Below are 20046 nucleotides of genomic sequence, written 5' to 3'. Positions count from 1 at the left end.
CAGTTGCAGTGAGGAGACAATGGATTGGTCAAAGGTGTAAATATTACTGGTGACCACAGTGTTTTAAAGATGCAAAGTTTAATATGAATGTATTTAATAAATAAAATAGCTCTGAGATCCTGATAATATTTATTTATTATAGTCTGCTGCCAAAGCAAATATAAGGCGCACATGCTGTCTGCACTCAGCTACTGATGAAAAAGACACAGGTCACACCTGCATTTATGCCTTGCATGCCTTAACACTATATGGACTGAGATCTGCATTTCTGCTTTGTTAATTTTGAATTGAGAGGTTACAAATAGCTAATAATGAAAACAAGGTTAATAATTTTATCCAGAAATTATTAACTAAAAATGTCAAAGGTTTAATTTTCTTTGGTAGTGCACCACTTAATACATTTGTGTAAAATTCCTTTGTGCGTGTTTTTAAACAAACTGACCTAATTCTAGTTAAAATTAGCACAGCAAAAAAAAAAGGAAGCACAACAGATTTCAAAACTTGAATATCGCTGAAAAAAGAGACATGTCGAAGCCTTTCATCTTGCACTCATCAGGACATGTCATATACTGTATGGCCAGAATTTTCCCATTGGCAATTTAGGGGCGGGGCCCACTCGCCGACGGGAAAATGACGCGGAATGATGTCGGGAAGAACCCCTGATGTCATCCCGGTCCCTTTAAATTTTTAGGAAGGCGGGGAGACAGCGAAATCAGCTGTCCGCCCGCTGACCTGTCAATGGCCAATTAAAGCCATTGAGAGACTAATTAAGATCATTAAAGACCTGCCCATCCAACCTTACGGCCAGTGGGCTCCTGATAATACATGAAACCTCATCCACTGGCGGGATGAGGTTTCATGTCTGTTTTTAAAAAGTTTAATAAAGTATATGTTGTTTTTATTAACATGTCCCATCTCGTGTGACATTGTCACATGAGTGGGACATGTTAATAATATTTTTATTTTTCTATTTTTTAACTTTTGTGCACTGTCACTAATCTCCCTGAGACAGCACTTTGACAGTTGGGGATTCCTTCCCCCCACCTCCCCACCCCACCCCCCGCACAGGAAGTGCATAGCGCTTTTTGTCAGGCAGACCACTGGGTAGGCCTTAATTGGCCCACCCACTCAAAATGGCGGCGGGCCCCGTTTCGGCAGCAGGAGTCAGCTGTCTGCCCTCCACCGAGCCGGTGGGGCCTGCACGCCCACCAGGGGCAAAATTCTGCCCTATGTATAGAGAGTGCTGATTGGTTAAATTGTATAAATTGTTGTTTTCCCCCTTATATTGGTGTTCTTGTGGGAGTCCTAATGAGCACAAGCTGAAAAGCTCAGATTTCAAAACTTCACTTAAATTTACAGTCCATGTTCCAAGATTATTAAAAGCATCTTAATATCCTTAAGGGTCTCTATAATGACACTTTACCTACATCAGAGTCTCTAATGTAAGGTTCAGCATGAAATCAAGTATCCACAAAATCCGTACTAGCCCCTGCTTATCAATGGACTGGCAAAGAACATTATTTACAAAGACCTTAGAAGCTAGATACAGCTGCATTTGCTTGCTGATTTGAACTTCAAATTGAGATGAAGGAATATAAAAAAGACATTTTTCAACAACTATTGCCTGACCCAGATTGGCTCCAGTTGGCAGTAGCAAATTAAAGTGGTCATCAGCTGCCCAACCATCAAAATTTAATACAGAACTATTTTAAAAAGAGTCTTTTATGAAATGAAATAAGATTTCTGATAAGTCACATCTGCACCTTCCTTCTGTGATGATACATAATGCATTCTTTTAAATATGAAAGAGTAGGAATTAAAGGCATATATATTTCTATCTCAATAATATTGTTTGAACCATGTGTCATGCTATTCATTTTACTGAAGTTGTGTAGTTTTGGTGAAAGTTTAGCTGAGGGTGTCATTTAGTTTATGCTGCCTTGAGAGAAACTGACTCAGTTTGTATGTCTTTATATAATGTCTGATTTTACTTCGCACTGAAGTCAGTTTGAAGTCAATTATGTGGCATGTAAAACAAGTACCTGAACTAATTGATTATTCCTGCCAGTTGGTTTAGATGAACATTATCTCCTATAGATTGGCTGGATGGAAATTAGATAATTTAGTAAATCTAAGACCCTCCAGTTAACCATAGATCTGAACGGCATCGGTTTTTCATGAGTTGCGAGGTCATTCTTTGCAGATACAATTCTTCATTTGATGCAAAGTTTTCCCTCTGTTCCATTAAGCAATTCATGTAAGTGTTGTTGATTGAGATGAATGTGATTAATAAAGTACTCCTGATTGTAAGTGTGATTGATCTTACCCTAAATTAGATAAATGCTACAATGGTTAGCAAATCAAAGAAGTACAGGAATGTTTCCCAATTTTGGAAAGATAGTTATGAGGCCTGAAATTATTTGGGGACATCACCTGGGTCTTTCCATGAGGATTGTGTCCGATGATGCTTTCAGTGGTTTATGTAAGGTCTTGGGGTGGGCACCTAAATAGAGTAGTTCCAATGATGCTGCAAGGACCACATTGTGCGTATCCACCAACATAATTAGACCAGAAAGTTGACATCTGCTGCTTTGTAGGGAGTGTCCAATCCCCCATCTGCATGCCGCCCTCCCCACCCCCGCACCAAATGGGTTATTTTGTAGCTGGCTTGTCTATGGGTGTCCAGACCACTTCCCTGGCCTGGACCCCTCTCCTGGCTTATTTGTACCTTTTAGGAAGCAGAGGCATCTCACCTATCTAGGTGTAACTTTGAGCAATTAATAACATTTGTTACCCTGGCCTGCTGGGTTGCATAATTGCATCCAGGTCAGAAGTTTAGAGTTTCAAACCCACTCTAGGACACTAGCATATAATCTAACCAGACTCTCCACTGCAAGACTGAAATTCCTTTCTGGTTGTGGATGTTAAAGAGCCATGAAACTTTGAAAAAAAGCAGTGGGTTAGACCATAAGACATAGGAGCAGAAATTAGGCTATTCGGCCCATCGAGTCTGCTCTGCCATTCAGTCATGGCTGATAAGTTTCTCAACCTCATTCTCCCGCCTTTTCTCCGTAACCTTTGATCCCTTTACCAGTCAAGAACCTATCTATCTCGGTCTTAAATACACTCAATGACCTGGCCTCCACAGCCATAGATTCACCACTTTCTGGCTAAAGAAGTTTCTCCTCATCTCTGTTCTAAAAGGTCTTCCCTTTAGTCTGAGGCTGTGCCCTCGGGTCCTAGTCTCTCCTTCTAATGGAAACATCTTCCCCACGTCCACTCTATCCAGGCCTTTCAGTATTCTGTAAGTTTCACTCAGATTCCCCCTCATCCTTCTAAACTCCATCGAGTATAGAGCCAGAGTCCACAAACATTCCTCATATGTTAAGCCTTTCATTCCTGGGATCATTTTTGTGAACCTCCTCTGGACCCTCTCCAGGACCAGCACATCCTTCCTGAGATACAGGGCCCAAAATTGCTCACAATATTCTAAATGTGGTCTGACCAGAGCCTTATAAAGCCTCAGCAGCACATCCCTGCTTTTATATTCTAGTCCTCTTGAAATAAATGCCATTTGCCTTCCTAACTACCAATTCAACCTGCAAGTTAACCTTAAGAGAATCCTAGACTAGGACTCCCAAGTCCCTTTGCACTCCAGATTCCTGAATTCTCTCCCCATTTAGAAAATAGTCTATGCCTCTATTCTTCCTACCAAAGTGCATAACCTCACACTTCCCCACGTTTTATTCCTTCTGCCACTTCTTTGCCCATTCTCCTAACCTGTCTAAGTCCTTCTGCAACCTCCCCGCTTCCTCAATACTACCTGTCCCTCCACCTATCTTTCTGCAGTATCCTCACCAAGATCCCCCTGGGAAAGCTAACCGGTCATTCATTTCACTGCTGTTTGTGGGTTCTGGCTGCTAATTTTGCAAAGATAACAATTTCTGCACTTTAAAATAATTCATTGTGTAATGTGTTTTGAAATTAAATGTTTCTGAGCAACATGGTCAGGTGTTATTCAAATGCGAATATTTCTTCCTACATCTGGAATGGATGGAAGTTGATTTCTTGAGTTTTTTTACCTGATTTTATGTAAAGTGGACAAAATTGGCACAATTAAACAGTTCAAAAATATTGTGTAGTTGTTAGCTATTTTTAGGACATTTTATTGGCAGGATTAATCAATAATGCAGTGGCCTGCAGAGAAAAATTCAGCTCTATCTTCTAAGGTTCACTAACAAAAAAATCACAGTGGAGTTGCTGTTTAGACCAACAGTGGTTCCAGGAACAAAACTTACCCTTTCTACGAATCTGCAGCTAAAAGTATCTACATTAACATTCACAAATCTTGAAAGAGAATTTCTTCTCCTTTTTCATCAGAACCATAAATACTTGAGGTTTCTGAAACAATTACTTACAGGAAGCTCTTGCTCTCAGGTCTTGTTTCCAAAGTTTGGTAATATTCCTGACAGCTAAATCCTGGAAACAGCTGTTCTGTTATTAGTTGCCTATTGTACATGGAGGTTACCAATTTCCAATGTAGCTTTATGATGTCAGACAGGTTTGCAAGGGGGAGGTGTAGGCAGATGTAATCTGTGAAGAACTTTCTTATAGTTTCCAGCACCTTATCTGGTTTGATCACTCATTATCTGAAAGTCTTGGTGGAATTTTCCATGCTTGCTGGTGTCGGGCATGTTCAGTGGTGTGAGCGGAAATATGACGAAAAGGCCAAAAATCGGTTTCATGATATTGTGAAACCAGTTTGCACTTGTCCGTTCAGCCCATCGCAGGCCGCGTTTCCTGCCATTGGATGTCAGGGACCTCATTGTAATATATCTGCATACCATTACAAGGCTAGCCTGCTGGACTCGTCCCCCACACTGGATCATCCGCACACCATGCTGAGGTGTTTCACGACAGCATATAATAGGCGTGCCATTGGTGGGCTGCATTTTGAGGGGAACTCAGAGGTCAGTGCACAGTAACATTGTGGAGCACTCGCGAAGGGCGCCTATTAGAGTTCAAGGTTGAGGCGCATTGGGGGAGTTGGGGGGGGCAAAGGCCCCCCTGAGATTGAGGTGACTTTGGGGGGGAGGGGACAAAGGCTGCCCTACGGTTGAAGGTAGTGCACAGGCACATGTGGGGTGGGGGGGTGGTGGATGAAAGAAGCGGCCTCGCATTAGGGACATCTTGTATAAAGTGACCGTTTCTCTGCAGCTGAGACAGTTCAGGCGCATCCACATTGATACGATTGGAGTTGGGCTTCTAGATTATCTGCCCACTCAAGCAATGCAGAGGCATCACAGGGCCAAGTGCTCCAGAGCTTTTCACCCCTCAGTCACAGATTGTAAAGTAATGAGCATTTTAGTGGACTGCAGTACTGTTAGATGACTGCACTATTGTACAATCTCCTTACTAAAGCTGGTCATGGAGCAGTCACTGGTGGAGGAGCTCACAGCCCCTTGCTATGTCATCATCCCGGTTTGGACCAGTCTCCCTCATGGTTCAAGCTAACAGTGCAGCCTTGCAGTGCGGTTTAGGAGAATGCCTGTGCCTGAGTGGAGAGCACAGTATGCAGTCCAATGGGCAAAGCTGCTGCTAATCCATCAGGTGAAGTGGGGCAGAGGTGGGGGGGGTTTGGGCAGCCGCGTAGCGCACTAAACTCTGGCCATCCAAGTGGTGGCTGATACTCTCCAGGATGCATTAAGAGGCCTTCAGACTGAACCAACAGAGGTTCTTAGCACACCTATGCTAACCCACGCTTCTCTCTCTTTCATCCTGCAGGAGGAGTACATCAGGATCACGGAGCTTGATGACCTAGCTGTATGCCTCGTGGCTTACAGAGAGCAGAGACGACTGAGAAGAGAGTGACTGAGGCACCTGGCTACACAGAGGGAGGAGCAGCAACCTCTGGAAGAAGCGGTGGCTGGGGCTCTCGCACATGCCACCAAACCAAGCCACAGCAAACCATCAACGGTCGGCACCTAGCGACACCCAGGGTCTATAGATGCCGCCTTTAATTCCTGCAGATGACTGAGAACCAGTGTCACCGAAGACTATGCATGTCTAGGGAACTGGTCAGTCACATCTACCAGCTGCTGCAAGATTTGGCACCACAGGGGCATGGAGGGCATCCACTTCCAGTGGCCGTGAAAGTGACCACAGCGCTCAATTATTATGCTAGTGGCTCCTTTCAGGGCAACACAGGTGACCTCTGTGAGATATCGCAAGCCTCCATCCACAAATGCATCCATGAGGCCATGGATGCCATCTTTGCGAGGGCACACAACTTTGTGCATTTCGCCTGGGACCAAGAGAGCCAGGATGCAAGAGCGATTGGATTTGCCCAGATGTCAGGTTTCCCACAGGTGCAGGGTGCCTTTGACTGCACTTATGTGGTGCTCAGATCTCCATCGCAACATGTGGTCAACTATGTCAACCGCAAGGTTTGCAATCACCAGAAATGCATCCTGCGGCCTGTGCATGGTTTCCACGGAGTGTGCATGACTCCTCCATCCTCAGTTGATCACAGATCCCTGACATCTTCCAGAGGCTGCAGGGGTGGCTCCTAGGGGACAAGGGCAACCCACAGAGGACATGGCTGATGATACTCATGTGGCAGCCTCAGACTGCAGCAGAGAGAAGGTACAGCAAGGGTCATGCTGCAACTTGCAACTTGTTGGAGCAAACCATTGGGATGCTGTAAATGTAGTTCCGGTGCCTGGACTGGTCTGATGGACCCCTGCAATATAGTCCACAGAAGGTGTCGCGCATCATCGTCGCCTGCTGTGCCCTGCCGCAACAGGGAGGGCAGCTGGCTGAGGAGGAGATGGAGGAGCTGGAGGTCTCTTCCAATGAGGAGGACGCCGACAGGGATGAGGGTGAGGAGGTCCTCGAAGGCAACGATGATGGCTATCAGGCCCTCGCACTGGCCAGATAAGGCAGGTGTACTCGGGAGGCCCTCATAGCTGCTAGATTTGTGGAGGATGATGACAACATGCAGTGACGAGACACCATAGACCCTCACATTGCATCTATGAATGTTTGACTTCAGTCTGGCTTATGGCAGTGCACTTACTCTCTATGATAATGCTCCTGTCATTGGAGATGTAGTGGAAGGGCTAATAGTCGCTCGATTGCAGGAGGATGATGATGACATGCAGTGAGGACCCTCCATAGATCTTCACATAGCTTCTGGGAATGTCTGACAGAGGTCACCTCACTTGCACTCTGTGATCAGGGTCGTATCATAGAGATGCAGCCATGAAACTTTAAAGGTTCTGATCCTTTGTTTGCCTTCAGCATCTGAGCCCTTCAGGAGCACAGCATTACTGATCATAGATGCTAAAATGATAGGGGCCAGCCCTACCTTAAAGGTGCTGAGAACACACAGAGAGAATGATGGAACTCTGTGATTCCTGTCCATGACATTCCGGCAGCAATGACAACGCCATCGAGGTGCAGGCCTCAGGAATATGTCGGGGGAGTGTGAGGCTGGACCATCACTTTGTGCTGAAGGCTGCACAGAGCACAGGGCAGAGGCTATGGACTGAGACACCTGCCTTTATCTTGTGCAGAAAGGTTTCACATCTGAGTGACAAGAACACTGCTCATCAGAACAAGGAGCCATAGGCAGGGAGGCATTCTCGGGAGTTTAATGACAATAGTGATTATTATGTACAAATGATTACCACCCATGCCCAGGCTGTGTAATTACATCTTCTTAACCTTCCATATCCTGTCGCTATGTCTTGGTGCTCCCCGACCATCCACAGCAGAGGTGGAGGCAGCCTGCTGACTGTGACGCCCTGTCTGTGATGACCTTGGCAGGTGTCCTCTGGAAGGCTAAGACCTGGAGGGCCCTGGCCTGCTTTCAGAGTCCTGTTGTGTGGCCATGGCACCCTCCTCAGCCTTTGGAGCTGAAGCTTCTGAGGTGACACGAAGATGGGATTTGGATGGGCCGGACACTTCCCGAGTCACCGGGATAGATGGCCCCAGGGGGTACACCTGCTGATCATCCTCCCTATGGGGTCCCAAGGGCCCCTGGCTGACTCCTTGAGGAAAAGGGGTGGCTGGAGTGAGACCGGGTTGCCACGCACCCCTCTTGTGTACAATGTTGGAGGCCAATGGTGTCAGCGATGGAGTTGAGCCTGCGCAGCAGTGCAGGAGTGACACCCTGGGCCAAGGTCTCCATGGTAGCTGCTATCCTACCAATGTTGACCTCAGTGCATTGGCATGCTGGCACTATCACCTCAGCCTGAAGACTGATGGATTCCTCCATTGTGCCTTGCAATCTGATGAGTGCAGCGGACATCCCTTCCTGATGCCTTTGCAGCTCCAGCAAATGAGACATGACTGAGTCCAGAGGCTCATCATCTGACTCGATCCCAGCAAATATCTGGCCTCCAGCAGTCCTCTGAGTGCTGGACACTTGGGAAGTGCCTGCTTCCACCTGCTGTGGATCAGAAAGTGCGATGTGCTCACCAGATTGTAATCCCAAGGCTATTCTAAAGCTAGGTCTCACGGAGTTATGTGTCTCTGCGCTAGTGGAGGGTGTGGATGAGCGCTGTGACGGGACATCAGGAGAGTGCCTCCAGATTCATCTTCAGAGATTTCTTCGAGGCTTGATTGAAGGCCCTGGGTCATGGAATCTGCCAACTGTTTCCCAGATGTGCCTGTGAAAGCAAGGGGAGATAATTAGTGCATGGCAGTGGCCTGTGGAAGAGGATACATCAGTCACAGCATGGTTATCTGATGGATGTTGCACTGCTGGATCCTCACTTGGTAGAGCAGCGCCGACCTCACCATCAGCACAGGAATGGTCCAGATCCTCGCTGGCCAGCTGGATGGCTTTGTTTTTAAAGTCTGTGAGGACCTTGATACCAAGCATTCCTCCACCAGTCTGTGACCTCCCCCTCTTGTTGTGTGCCAGCTGGTCCTGCATGAATAGAGATGGAGAGAGTGTAAGCAGGTTGCCTGCCAGGCCAGATAATAGGTATGCCGGACATGTGTGGGTAGTGAGTGGTCTCATGGACGGGATGAGGACAATGACAGTGTGTGTGAGGGAGTGAATAGTGATGTCCCTTGAACTGGCAGTGAATGAGAGCCCTGTGGATGTGTGATGGGTTTGCGAGTGTGTGAGTTGAGAGTGATGAGAAGAGTGACTTACCCTGGAGTGCAGGAGATCATTCATCCCTTTGCGGCATTGGGTGGCTGTCCTCTTTTGCAAAATGTTGATGCTCACCACTGCTGTCACCGCCTCCCAAGTTGGGTTGGTGATGTTGCTGCCCATCCTGCAGCAAGAGTGGAGGTAGAGGGCATCATGGCAAGCCTCCACTGCATCCAAAAGGCACTCCAGGAATGGGTCATTGAACCTGGGGGCTGCTGTCTTTTTTCCTTTCAGTGACATGTCTTCTTCGCAGCAGTCATGGGCTGGAAGCACTGAGAGGTGTGCGCATCTGGACTTTAAATATGGCACCAGGCGTGATGAAGCAATGAGATGATAGTGTGGCAGGCAAATGAGAGCCCGCATGTTTCCCGGGAATTCATAATTAATGCGATGGGTTTGGGATGATATGGCGTGAAAAGCTACCACACAAAGTGCAAATCTGGCATGATTCCGTTCTTTATCTTGGGGCTAAATTTTGATATCCCACCGAGAGCTGGACCAGATGAAAATACTGGCACTGGCTGGCATGCTGGTTGCTTAGCATTGATGACTTTCATGGGGGTGGAGGGAGGGCGAAGCAAGAACCTGGCAAATGCCAATTATGTTAATTAAAGGGCTCATTGTTCATCTATGTTTGGATTTGGCCAGGGCAGCACAGGCTGTACATGCTGCCTGGGACAGAGCAGACAACCCCCCGATTTTAGATCCAGTGTGCGATGTGGAACAACATCCACCCTAAGAAGGGCAGAGCCCTGGGCATCTGGAGGGAGAGGACAGTGGTGAGAAGCGGGAAGGAAATAGAGGACATACCTCATCCGAGGGTCTACCGCTGAAGATAGCTACCTTGAGATGACTGAAAGCCAGTGCTCAAGGAGACTGCAAACCCCCATGCAGATGATCACAGAGATTTGTGCCCTTGTTGCTGAAGTCCTCACACCTCTCAGCCATGCTCACCATGCCCTGCCAACGGCCGTCAAAGTCACTGTAGCCCTGAACTTCTTTGTCTCTGGCTCCTTCCAGGAATTAGCTGTGGACCTTTGTGGGGTTTCACAAGTGACTACTCACCACAGTACCCCGCAGGTTATTGATGCTCTCTGTGTGAAAGCTGGGCAGTACATACAATTCCTGATAGAGGGGGCCTTGTAGGCAGATACGGTTGTAGGTTTCACCTCCATTGCTGGATTCCCCTTGGTATTGGGACATCATTTATTAAACCCGTGTGGTCATCAGGACACTGACTGGTCATCAATGAAGGGCTTCCTCAACATTCAGGTGGTCTGCAAATACAACAAGAGCTAACTCAATGTGTGTTCCTGCTTTCCTGGCAGCTTCCTTCATCCTCTAACAGTCCAGGCTGCCTCAGATCTTCACTCCAACCCTCAAATCATGTGGATGGATTCTAAGGGACAAGGAATATCCCTTGAAAAGATGGCTACCCACCCCTCTGTCAGAACCTGACATAGGGGCACACAAGTGCATCCATCTGTTCATTAGGACCACTGTTTGGCTTCTGAAGACGCAGTTCCAGTGCCTGGACAGGTTGGGTGGCCTCCTGCAGTTCACTCCCTGCAATTGTCTCCCACATTGTGGTGGTCTGTTTTGCTCTCCATAACATGGTCCTCCAGAGAGGTGTGCACCTTAAAGATGGTTAAGTGTGAGATTGATGGATATTGTCCATTGGAGGGTGAGGAGGAGCAGGACATGGAAGAGGGAGAGGGGGGACCAGGACAAGGCTCAGGGGTCTCTTCAGGATGCACCAACATCAGGGATCAGCTGATTCAGCCTCATTTCAGCTGGTTCTCTCTGACCCAGGAAGGATGCACATCTGTCCAGAGGTTTCATTGAACCCCTTCAGGGGCCCTTGCTCTTCTTTCCATTTCATCCCTCTTCTGTACCATCATTATAAAAGGAAGCTCATATGTCTGGCTTCATGTGTCAATTTTTACATGGTGCTCCAAAAGTCAAAAAGTGAATAGGTGCATGTGAAAGAGACCACAGTGACTTGATCTGGGCCCAGACCGATCTGGTGGCCTCTATTCACAGGCATCTCCACTCAGTTGCCCTTGGGTGAGTTGGAGGCAGCCTGCTCACTTGTCCCTGTTTATGGCTGAGATGCATGTAGCGGTCATCCTCATTGTGGAGGTGACGCTGGGAGCACCTCCAGAGACTGTTCTGCCGGTGTCAATTCAGGGGCAGCAGCCTCCATCCCAGGGATCTCTGCATAGATGGCACCTGAGTCAGAAGTTCCAAGGAGACTAATGATGATGATGATGGTGATGATGTCACCTGCTCCACCGTTCAGTAAGATCATAGCTGATCTGATTGTGGCCTTAACTTCACTTTTCTGCCTGTTCCCCAATAACTCTTGACACCCTTGTCAATCAAAAATCTGTCTAACTCAGCCTTGAATATATTCAATGACCCAGCTCCACTGCTGTGTGTGGAAGAGAATTCCAAAGACTAACAACCCTCTGAGAGAGGAAATTCTACCTTATCTCTGCCTTAAAAGGAGACCCCATTAATTTTAAACTGTGCCCCCTCGTTTTAGATTCCCCCACAAGAGGAAACATGCTCCCAGCATCTACCCTGTCAGGCCCCCTCAGAATCTTATATGTTTCAATAAGATCACCCCTCATACTTCTAAACTCCAATGAGTATAGGCCCAACCTTCTCAGCCTTTCCTCATAAGAGGAATCAGGATCATCCCAGGAATCAGCCTAGTGAACCTTCTCTGAATTGATTCCAATGCAAGTATATCCTTCCTGAAGTAAGGAAACCAGAACTGTACACAGTACTCTATGTGTGGTCTTACAGTACAGTTGTAGTAAGACTTCTCTACTTTTATACTCCATCCCCTTGCACTTTCTGATGCATACAAGTTCTGCTGCAGAGCACCGAGATGAAAGAAATGATGGGGTGGACTACAGATAGGTACGCACAACAAAACATGTGCATTAATGTCTGTCAGAAAGTCTGTTGTCTCAGTCAAGGAATATGAAGGAGTCCTGCACCACTTGGCACATGGCTTTGCACAGAGCTTGGAGGCCATATTTTCTAGCCAGGAAGTGGGGGCCAACTCCATTAGCACACTTGTGGACCCAATGATGCAATGTCTGATGGCCGATGTCTCAGCTTCCATTGTAATACAAGCAGAAGTCACTCAACATATGGGGACTGCGATGGAAGCTCAGAGTGAGGGCTTGCAAGATCATCTTGTTGCCCTGCAAGCTCAAACTGCACTTTCCGCCTTGTTAAAGTGCTAAACGCTGATCATCATGGCTCCATTCCAATTGTTTTGCTAAACTTAATGAAACGTGGCTGTAATGAAATTTGTGCAGAGGTAACTGCATTGTGTGCTCACAAATTGTATCTTGCATGATCAATGCCTCCTAACCTTTATGAAGCTCGAACCTCTGTATAAGTTTTACTCTCAGAAAGCCTTAATTGTTCAACTTGATCATTGAAACTGTGATGAACATTAATACTCAGAAACTGAAGAAAGTTGTTGTTAAACTTTACTTGATCAATTACTGTTGTTCTTTGCAACTGTAATAAAACCCTATAAGGATATGATCTTTGCTATTAGCTAATGCACCCAAAACACACCTTTAATGGGATTTCCCTACAAATTCAGTTTTGTGTGATGTGATTTCATACTTTACAGATTGTGGCTCAGAAGAAAATGACAAAACCCTTGTTCCTGAGATATGGAAAATACGCTGGAAAGTCTACAATTACAGTAAGCATTAATGTATATCACAGTGATGTTTATCTGTTAATTCCAAAAATTAATGATTTAGCAGAAAATTTTTTAAAAATAGGAAAAAAATTGTTATAAAATACAACACCCATTATATTTGAATATTAGAAGTTATGGAACAGGCATTGTACCATTTCTTTCCTAATCATTGTTTACCACTTAATGGTAAAGAATGTTGCACAGCATGCATTTCCACTTTGATTACATCCTGTGTTTGAACACTGAATAGAAAAGTGAGTAGGGGTGAGAAAGTTTGTATATTCAATTTAACGATATAGAAAATGCTAGTTGTTACATGAATAGGGTGAAATCATGCTTTCTGATGTTAGACGATCAATACTTTAATGTATTTACATGAAATTCCTTTCTCTGCTATTTTAACCAGAGCATTGTGCTGTCAATTCGAAATAGATTTACACCATTTTTAAAGTAGTGGGCAAAAGACTTCCTGTAAATGTATTAAACATTTGTGCAATAATATTACAAAGTGAAAAATCACCCCATAAAAGCTGATGGGTATGAAATGTATACGAGGTAGTTGGTAATCACTTGTGTGTTACTGAAGAACTGTTGTTAAATTTCTGCCAAACATTATCTGAAAACTTAAGTTTTATGAATTTTTTCCATTTTTCTTTTTATCCTATTTTTTGAATTCATATTCCCTTTCATCTTCCCCGCTTTTATTATGTACTTTGTGTATGCTTTTCGTTTAGTTTCAGTTTTATCCTCATCTCTTTATCCATTATATTTCATTCCGAACAAATTTGTTCTTATTTTCAGTGCAATTTTTCTCCTGAACTCCATTGATCTCCTTTTCTTTACATATAGCCCATTGTTTACTTACCACTTATTTCCTCATTGTTGCCTTTTTCTTATCTATTACTTTGATCTTCGTCCTATCTATAATTCTCTGAATCATAATCTTAAACTATATTATTTTGTGATTACTATCGCTTAGATGTTTCTTCACACTTTTTTTTAATCCCGCTCCTAAATTTAGTAGCACTTTCTCCCTTGTTATCTTGATATATATTGGGTCAAAAAAGACTCTTGTACACACAGTAAATGCAGTTTCCTCCCCTTTCACTCCCTCTCCTAAATGGTTTACTCCAAGCGGTTGAAATTGCCCATGGTTATGATGCTGTACTTTTTACTCATTTCATTTGTTTGCCTATATATCTCTCCCTCCACCTCGTTGTCACTATTAAGTGGCCTGTAGTATTTTCCTAAATTTGTGAATGAGCCCTTCCTATCCTTTATCTCAATTCATACAGTTTCTGTTTTTACCTATTTCCTACTTCTTCCTGTCTTGCTACTGTCATCTATTATTGCTGATTCACACAGCTGTCCCATCACTCCTTCTTTGGCTCCTGTCTTTTCTAACTGCAGTATTGTCTGAAATATTTACCTTCCCACCCTGTCCTGCCTGCAGCCATGTTTCTATTATTCCTACTACATCTGTTTCCTCACTTCTAATTATACTCTACAATTCCCTAATTTTGTTGCTGTTGCTATAAAGGCAAATGTGATTCTGTAATATTATTTGGTTAGATTTTTCATTATGCCTGCATAACTTTTATTGGGTATTTTATTATTTTTGTATAATCTTTTACATTCCCCATCACGTTATTTTAAAATCACTTTTTATACACTGATTTTTTTTCTGATCCCTTTTTCTCATCTTTATGTTACTGTTATACCCATTAGATGCCCACCAACCACCCTCCCCACCCCCATCCACCACCCAACAAACACACATATACATGCTACTAGTTCAAACCCACGACCGGCGCAACTGTCTCCGATTTTTCGTGGCCCTTATGGTTGACGGACAGGCCAGTCGGCCAGGTGGGCCTTTACATTTTTCATCAAACCTCATCCAAGGGCGGGATGAAACCTCCAGTATGAAATAAAATAAAAATAAATATCTGTGGTCAGCATTTTTATGAGGTATGCTTTCAGGTGCTTGATTGTGGTGCATGGACTTTTTTTTGCAGCTTTTTAAACCTTTATTTCATCATGCGCAGGCCTGCGGCTCTAGTGGTTGCTGGTGAGGGTTGGTAGAGAGGATTGAGAGTAAGGGCACAAACATTAAAAAAGGGGAGTTAAAAAGAAGAAAGTAAGCATGGAAGGGAAAATGCTTCAACTACAGAGAGAATAAGGAATTTTGGAAAGTGAGAAAGAGAGGAAAATTGAATATAAAGAGAATTGATTAGTATCGGGTGAACTGGGTGAAGATGAAGTGACTGTTAAATCAGTACTGTTAAAAAGGAGAGAGAAAGATGAAAGAAAATATTGCAAGAGACACGAGAAAAGACTACAGAATAAAAAGAATGTCAGCAATATGAAACAGGATCAACTGAAGGACTGACTTTTTACTATGCCATAGCTGTTAGCCTTCAGGCTCTCATCTTTAGGAAATGTTAATATAGATGATTAAACTAAGATGGACCAATTGGTCTGTCTCATATGTAATTATCCTGTGCAAATTTATTATAATATGGTATTAAGTTAATAATCTATGCAAAATGAACTTTTTGATAATAAATGCTCTTTCCAAGTGGGTTGTTTAAAAAGGATAAATTAAAGGAGCATTAAAAAATAATTATTAAATTGTCTCTATTTTCACTATGTGGTTGTTACATGTTTGAATGCTCGGGTGAATTTTCCCCTTGGTATCACAGCACAAATAGAGTAAATCATGCATACAAGCTGACCCGTCATATAAGACAACCTCATTTTTCTGACCCCAAAAGCCAGGCTTTTGCATAAAGCTGGCATATAGGTTGACTTCCCCTTTCAACCATGACATATTATACTTAGTAGTCAGTCTTGATTTTTCTCCCCACAAATGCATGTTTTACTTACCTTATAACTGGGCCTTATAATGCAGCAAGCAGGTATACGGGGCAGTGTTGCAAAGGTATGCGGGAGATGACATTTCAAAATGGCAACCACCCATATCCATGCCAGTATTTCACTTTTATATTTGACGTATAAGCCAACCCCGTTTTGGAGGGATTTTTTGAGATTTTAAAGATTGACCTATATGGCGACTTTTATGTTATTGCTCACTGTTTGAATTAAAAACCTTGCGCAAAATTTTCCTTGTAGAGAAATTAGAGCGAAATAGGAAAATTCAAACAGGACCATTAGCATGAAACAAGTTAGCAGATAAAATTTTTAAATTATTTGTCATGATATGTGGGCACCATTGACAAGGCCAGCATTTATTGTCTATTCCTAATGGCCCTTGAGAACACAATGGTGAGCTACCTTCTTGAATCATGTGGTATTGGTATACCCAGAGTGCTGTTAGAAAGGGAGTTCCAGGCTTTTGACTAGGTGACAGTGAAGGAATGAGAATATATTTCCATGTCAGGGTGGTGCACGAGTTGGAGAGGGACCAGCGGGCAGTGGTGTTCCACATGCATCTGCTGCCCAATTGTCCTTCTCATTGGTAAAAGTCACAGGTCTGACCGGAGCTGTCAAAGATGAATTGAGGTTAATCGTTTCTTTCCTAGGCAGTCCTTCGGGATCAAGGATGACATGCTACCACTTTTGCTCAATGGGTTCTGAGATGCCAGATAAGTTCAATGCACAATCTGCAGACTCTGACACTTGTGGAGCAGGTGGTGCTTGAAGCGTTGGGCAGGTGAGGTGTTTGGAAGTTTGTGTGCTCCCTCCGATACCTCACCTTTGCCACTGTATACTCCTGTCGAAGTCTCTCAATGTGTTCACTGCCTTCCTGAAAGAACATTCTCCATCTTGGTCAATCACAAGCCAGGGACTCCCATGACTTAGCAGGGATGGTTGATCTCTACAAGGATGCTTTGAGACTACCCCTAAAGCATGCCCGCTGTCTTCCTGGGAATCTTCTGCCGTGACCGAGTTCCAAGTAGAGCAGTTGCTTTGAGAATGTGATATCAGGCATACAAATGACAGGTCCTCCCAGCAGAGCTGGTTTTGAGTGATTAGTGGTTCAGTGCTAGGCATGTTGGCTTGAGACAGGATGCTGCTGTTGGACCGCCTTTCATGGCCACTGGATTTGGGGGACTTGCGAAGACATTGCTGATGATACTTCTTCAGCACTTTGAAGTGCCTGGCACATGGGTTATCCAAGTCTCCAAAGCATATAGGAGTATGAGGATCACTGATGCCTAGTAAACCATAACCTTAGGCCGGGATTTTCCATGCCCTCTGGCATCGAGTGTGTTTGATGGCATGAGCAGACAATATGACGAGAAGGCCAAAAATCGGTTTCACGACATTGTGAAACCAGTTTATGATTGTCCGCTCAACTGGTCAATGGCGGGCCGCATTCCCCAGCATCGGACGTCGGGAACCTCATTGTAATATATCTGCATATCATTATAAGGCCAGCCCGCCAGAATCATTTCCCCACACACTGGATCATCCACCCACATTGGTGGGAAAACACGCTGGTGCAATACACGCCTTGACAAGTGTGACATGCAGAAGTCGGGACTTACAGCCAGGGCCTTGCTCACATCACGGACATCCAAGGAGCAGAAGTTGCTGGAGCCTGACAGCAATGGGATCCTGGAGGAATGTCCATAGCAGGCTGGGTGGATTCTCATGGAGATGGCTCTGCAGCAGCTCATGGAAGATAGAAAGTCACTGTTGAGGGTCTGCTCACAATGGATGATGCTTGAGGGGTGGAGAGGAAGGCCTAGGATTGACTGGGAGAGGAAGAGGTGTTGTGGGGCTGAGATTGGGAGGGGAATGAATCTGTCAGAGGTTTGAGGTTGGGGGGGGGGAGGGAGTATGGGGTAGGAGGGGGTAAGGGGGCAGAAGATGGCAAATGGGGAGTTAAGTGTAAGGAGGGTGGAAGGAGTAAGGGAAAGAATTCAGAGGGGGGAAGGAGTGTGGAGGTTGAGGAGCCTGGGGGAGGAAGGAGTGTGAAGGGGGGAGGGAATCTGCGGGGAGGAAGGAATGCAGAGAGGGGAGCAAATAAGGTGGAATAAGAAGTAAGGGTGGAGGAAGGAGTTGGGAAGGGGGAAGGAGTAAAGCTGGAGGAAGAAGTGAGGTTGGGGGAAGAGGTAAGACTAGGGGAAGGAGTTGGGGGAGGACTAAGGGTCACAGAAGTAAGGGTATCTGAGGGAGTTAGGAAGGTAGAGAGACTAAGTGAGGGAAGAGTCCGGGGGAGGGGGCGTGGGTATGGAGGCGGGGTGGAGGTGAAGGCGGGGTGGGGTGGTGGCTGGTGGGGATGTCTTGGTGAATGTGCAAAGGAAGGGTCTGATGGGTCCATGACTGCCTCCTGGGGGGGTGAACTGAGAGTGGGCGTGGTATGAGGGAATGATGAAAATGACCGAGGGCAGCATGAGACAGTTGCGTGGGAGGGTGAGGGTTCGATGGTAACGGTAGAAGAGACGATGAGGGTGGTTGGTGGGGAATTGGAGGCAGGCATGGACCCTGTGGTTGGAAGGAGGAGGTTGGGGAGGTGAATGTGGATGGATGTGGTATTTTTGGGAAGGAAGGGATTGTGCACATTCACCTGGACATCCCCGAAGGAAAAGAGTTGTGGCTGGTAGGTCATGGAGGGGAGGTGGAAGTTGATGCCGAGAGGTCAGCTGTGATGGGGGAAATGAAGTGGGTGATTGTGGGATGGGAAAAGACAGGGGAGCACACGAAACAGCGGATCCAGACAATGCTGTCCAAATCAAAAACGAGAACGAGAGTCGTGGTGGGCAAGATCAGGTGCTGCATGAGAATGTGCTCATTTGGTGGGCAGAGATGCAGGACAGCTCAGATGGATAACTGAAAGCGAACCCAGCAGGCAGTGTTCAATATGCTCAGGACATTAATGTGCGTATGATACATGAAGGATCCGTGTGCATGGGAGAGTGCTTGCATGAGGCTTTGAAAGGCCCTGGCACACACATACTCCTCCCTCCAGAATCACTTGTTAGCCAGCTGCTCCCTCTGCAGTGATAGACAATGAAGTTGAGGGGCTCACAGGCAAAGGGGACTTGGAGAGAGAGGACAGCCTCTGAGATTCCTGAATAGGAGTGTCCTCCTCCCTTTGGGCTTCTGGGGATCCTATCCAGACTCCTTGAGGAGAAGGAGCACCTGGAGGGATGTTGAGATGCCCCGTTTCCCTCTCGCATTGCCACTGCAGGAACTCACCCATGGCTCCTGTGATAGAGTGCAGATCTGTGCACATCTCCGCATTCTGCTGGACCAGGGTTTCCAAGGTGCCCGCCATCCTCCCCATGGAGACCTCCATACATGCACATGTGGGCACCACCTCATCAGAGAGCAGGCTGACACACTCCTTTGCCTCGGGTGCCACTCTGCTGAGAGCTGCCAACCACTCTGCGTGATGTTCTTAAGCATTCTGCAGACTTTCCAGGATGAGTTGGAAGGCCAAATCTAGAGGCTCGTCATCTAACTCAGACCTCATAGATGCCTGATCCCCAGCAGTCCTTCTAGTGCCAGGGAACTCGCATGAACCTGCCTCCTGCTCCTGACATGCGTCTGTGCCGTGAGCACCAGATTGTGAGCCCGAGCCTACTCAAGATCTAGGTTCCACTGAGGTGTGTGTCTCTGTGCTGGTGGAGGGTGTGAGTAAGCACTGTGACAGGTCTTCCAGGCTGCTTATTTCCAGTTCTTCGATGGAGGAAGTGTCCTCTTGGCTGTAGGTGAGGATCTGGAAGGAGCTGAGGGATTGGCTGACTGAGGGTGTTCCATCACTTGGCAGAACTCCCTGTGAACCGAAGTAGAGATAAGTAGTACATGGCAGCTGAGTCAAAAGCAGGAGAGAGAGCACTCACATTTGCGTTGAGAGAGGGGTGATGTGGTGCAGGATCCTTACGAGGGTGTTCATGGCCGACCTCACTGTCACCGCAGCATAGTCCATGTCCTCACCACTCAGTGCGAAGGCACTCCTCAAAGTGAGGTGAGAGGCCTAATGTGGACCACTCCACCCCCTAGTCTGGGACCTCTCCCAGTTGATGTGAGCAGGCTTCTCCTGCATGAAAACAGATGGAGAGAATGTGAGCAGGACATATGGCACTGCGTGGAATGTTTGTGTGGTGAGTAGAGCCATGAATAGGATGAAGACATGAGCTGGAGAGGATATGAGCCTGAGGAA

The 20046-nt window shown here is 45.8% G+C and overlaps 1 protein-coding gene across 1 annotated transcript in view; it reads left to right on the top strand.

Moving 5' to 3' along the window:
- Positions 1-20046, top strand: part of cpne7 (copine VII) — a 192549-nt gene that overhangs the window by 54058 nt on the left and 118445 nt on the right. Inside the window, exon 3 of the mRNA XM_041191819.1 lies at positions 12834-12908. Coding sequence (XP_041047753.1) covers positions 12834-12908 — 75 coding nt within the window. The remainder of the gene's footprint in view (positions 1-12833; positions 12909-20046) is intronic.

The sequence above is a fragment of the Carcharodon carcharias genome, chromosome 7 (genome assembly GCF_017639515.1).
Source record: "Carcharodon carcharias isolate sCarCar2 chromosome 7, sCarCar2.pri, whole genome shotgun sequence".
Taxonomy (NCBI): Eukaryota; Metazoa; Chordata; class Chondrichthyes; order Lamniformes; family Lamnidae; genus Carcharodon; species Carcharodon carcharias.
The sequence above is the reverse complement of the archived record's forward strand: the minus strand, read 5'-3'. Positions and strand labels throughout refer to the sequence as shown.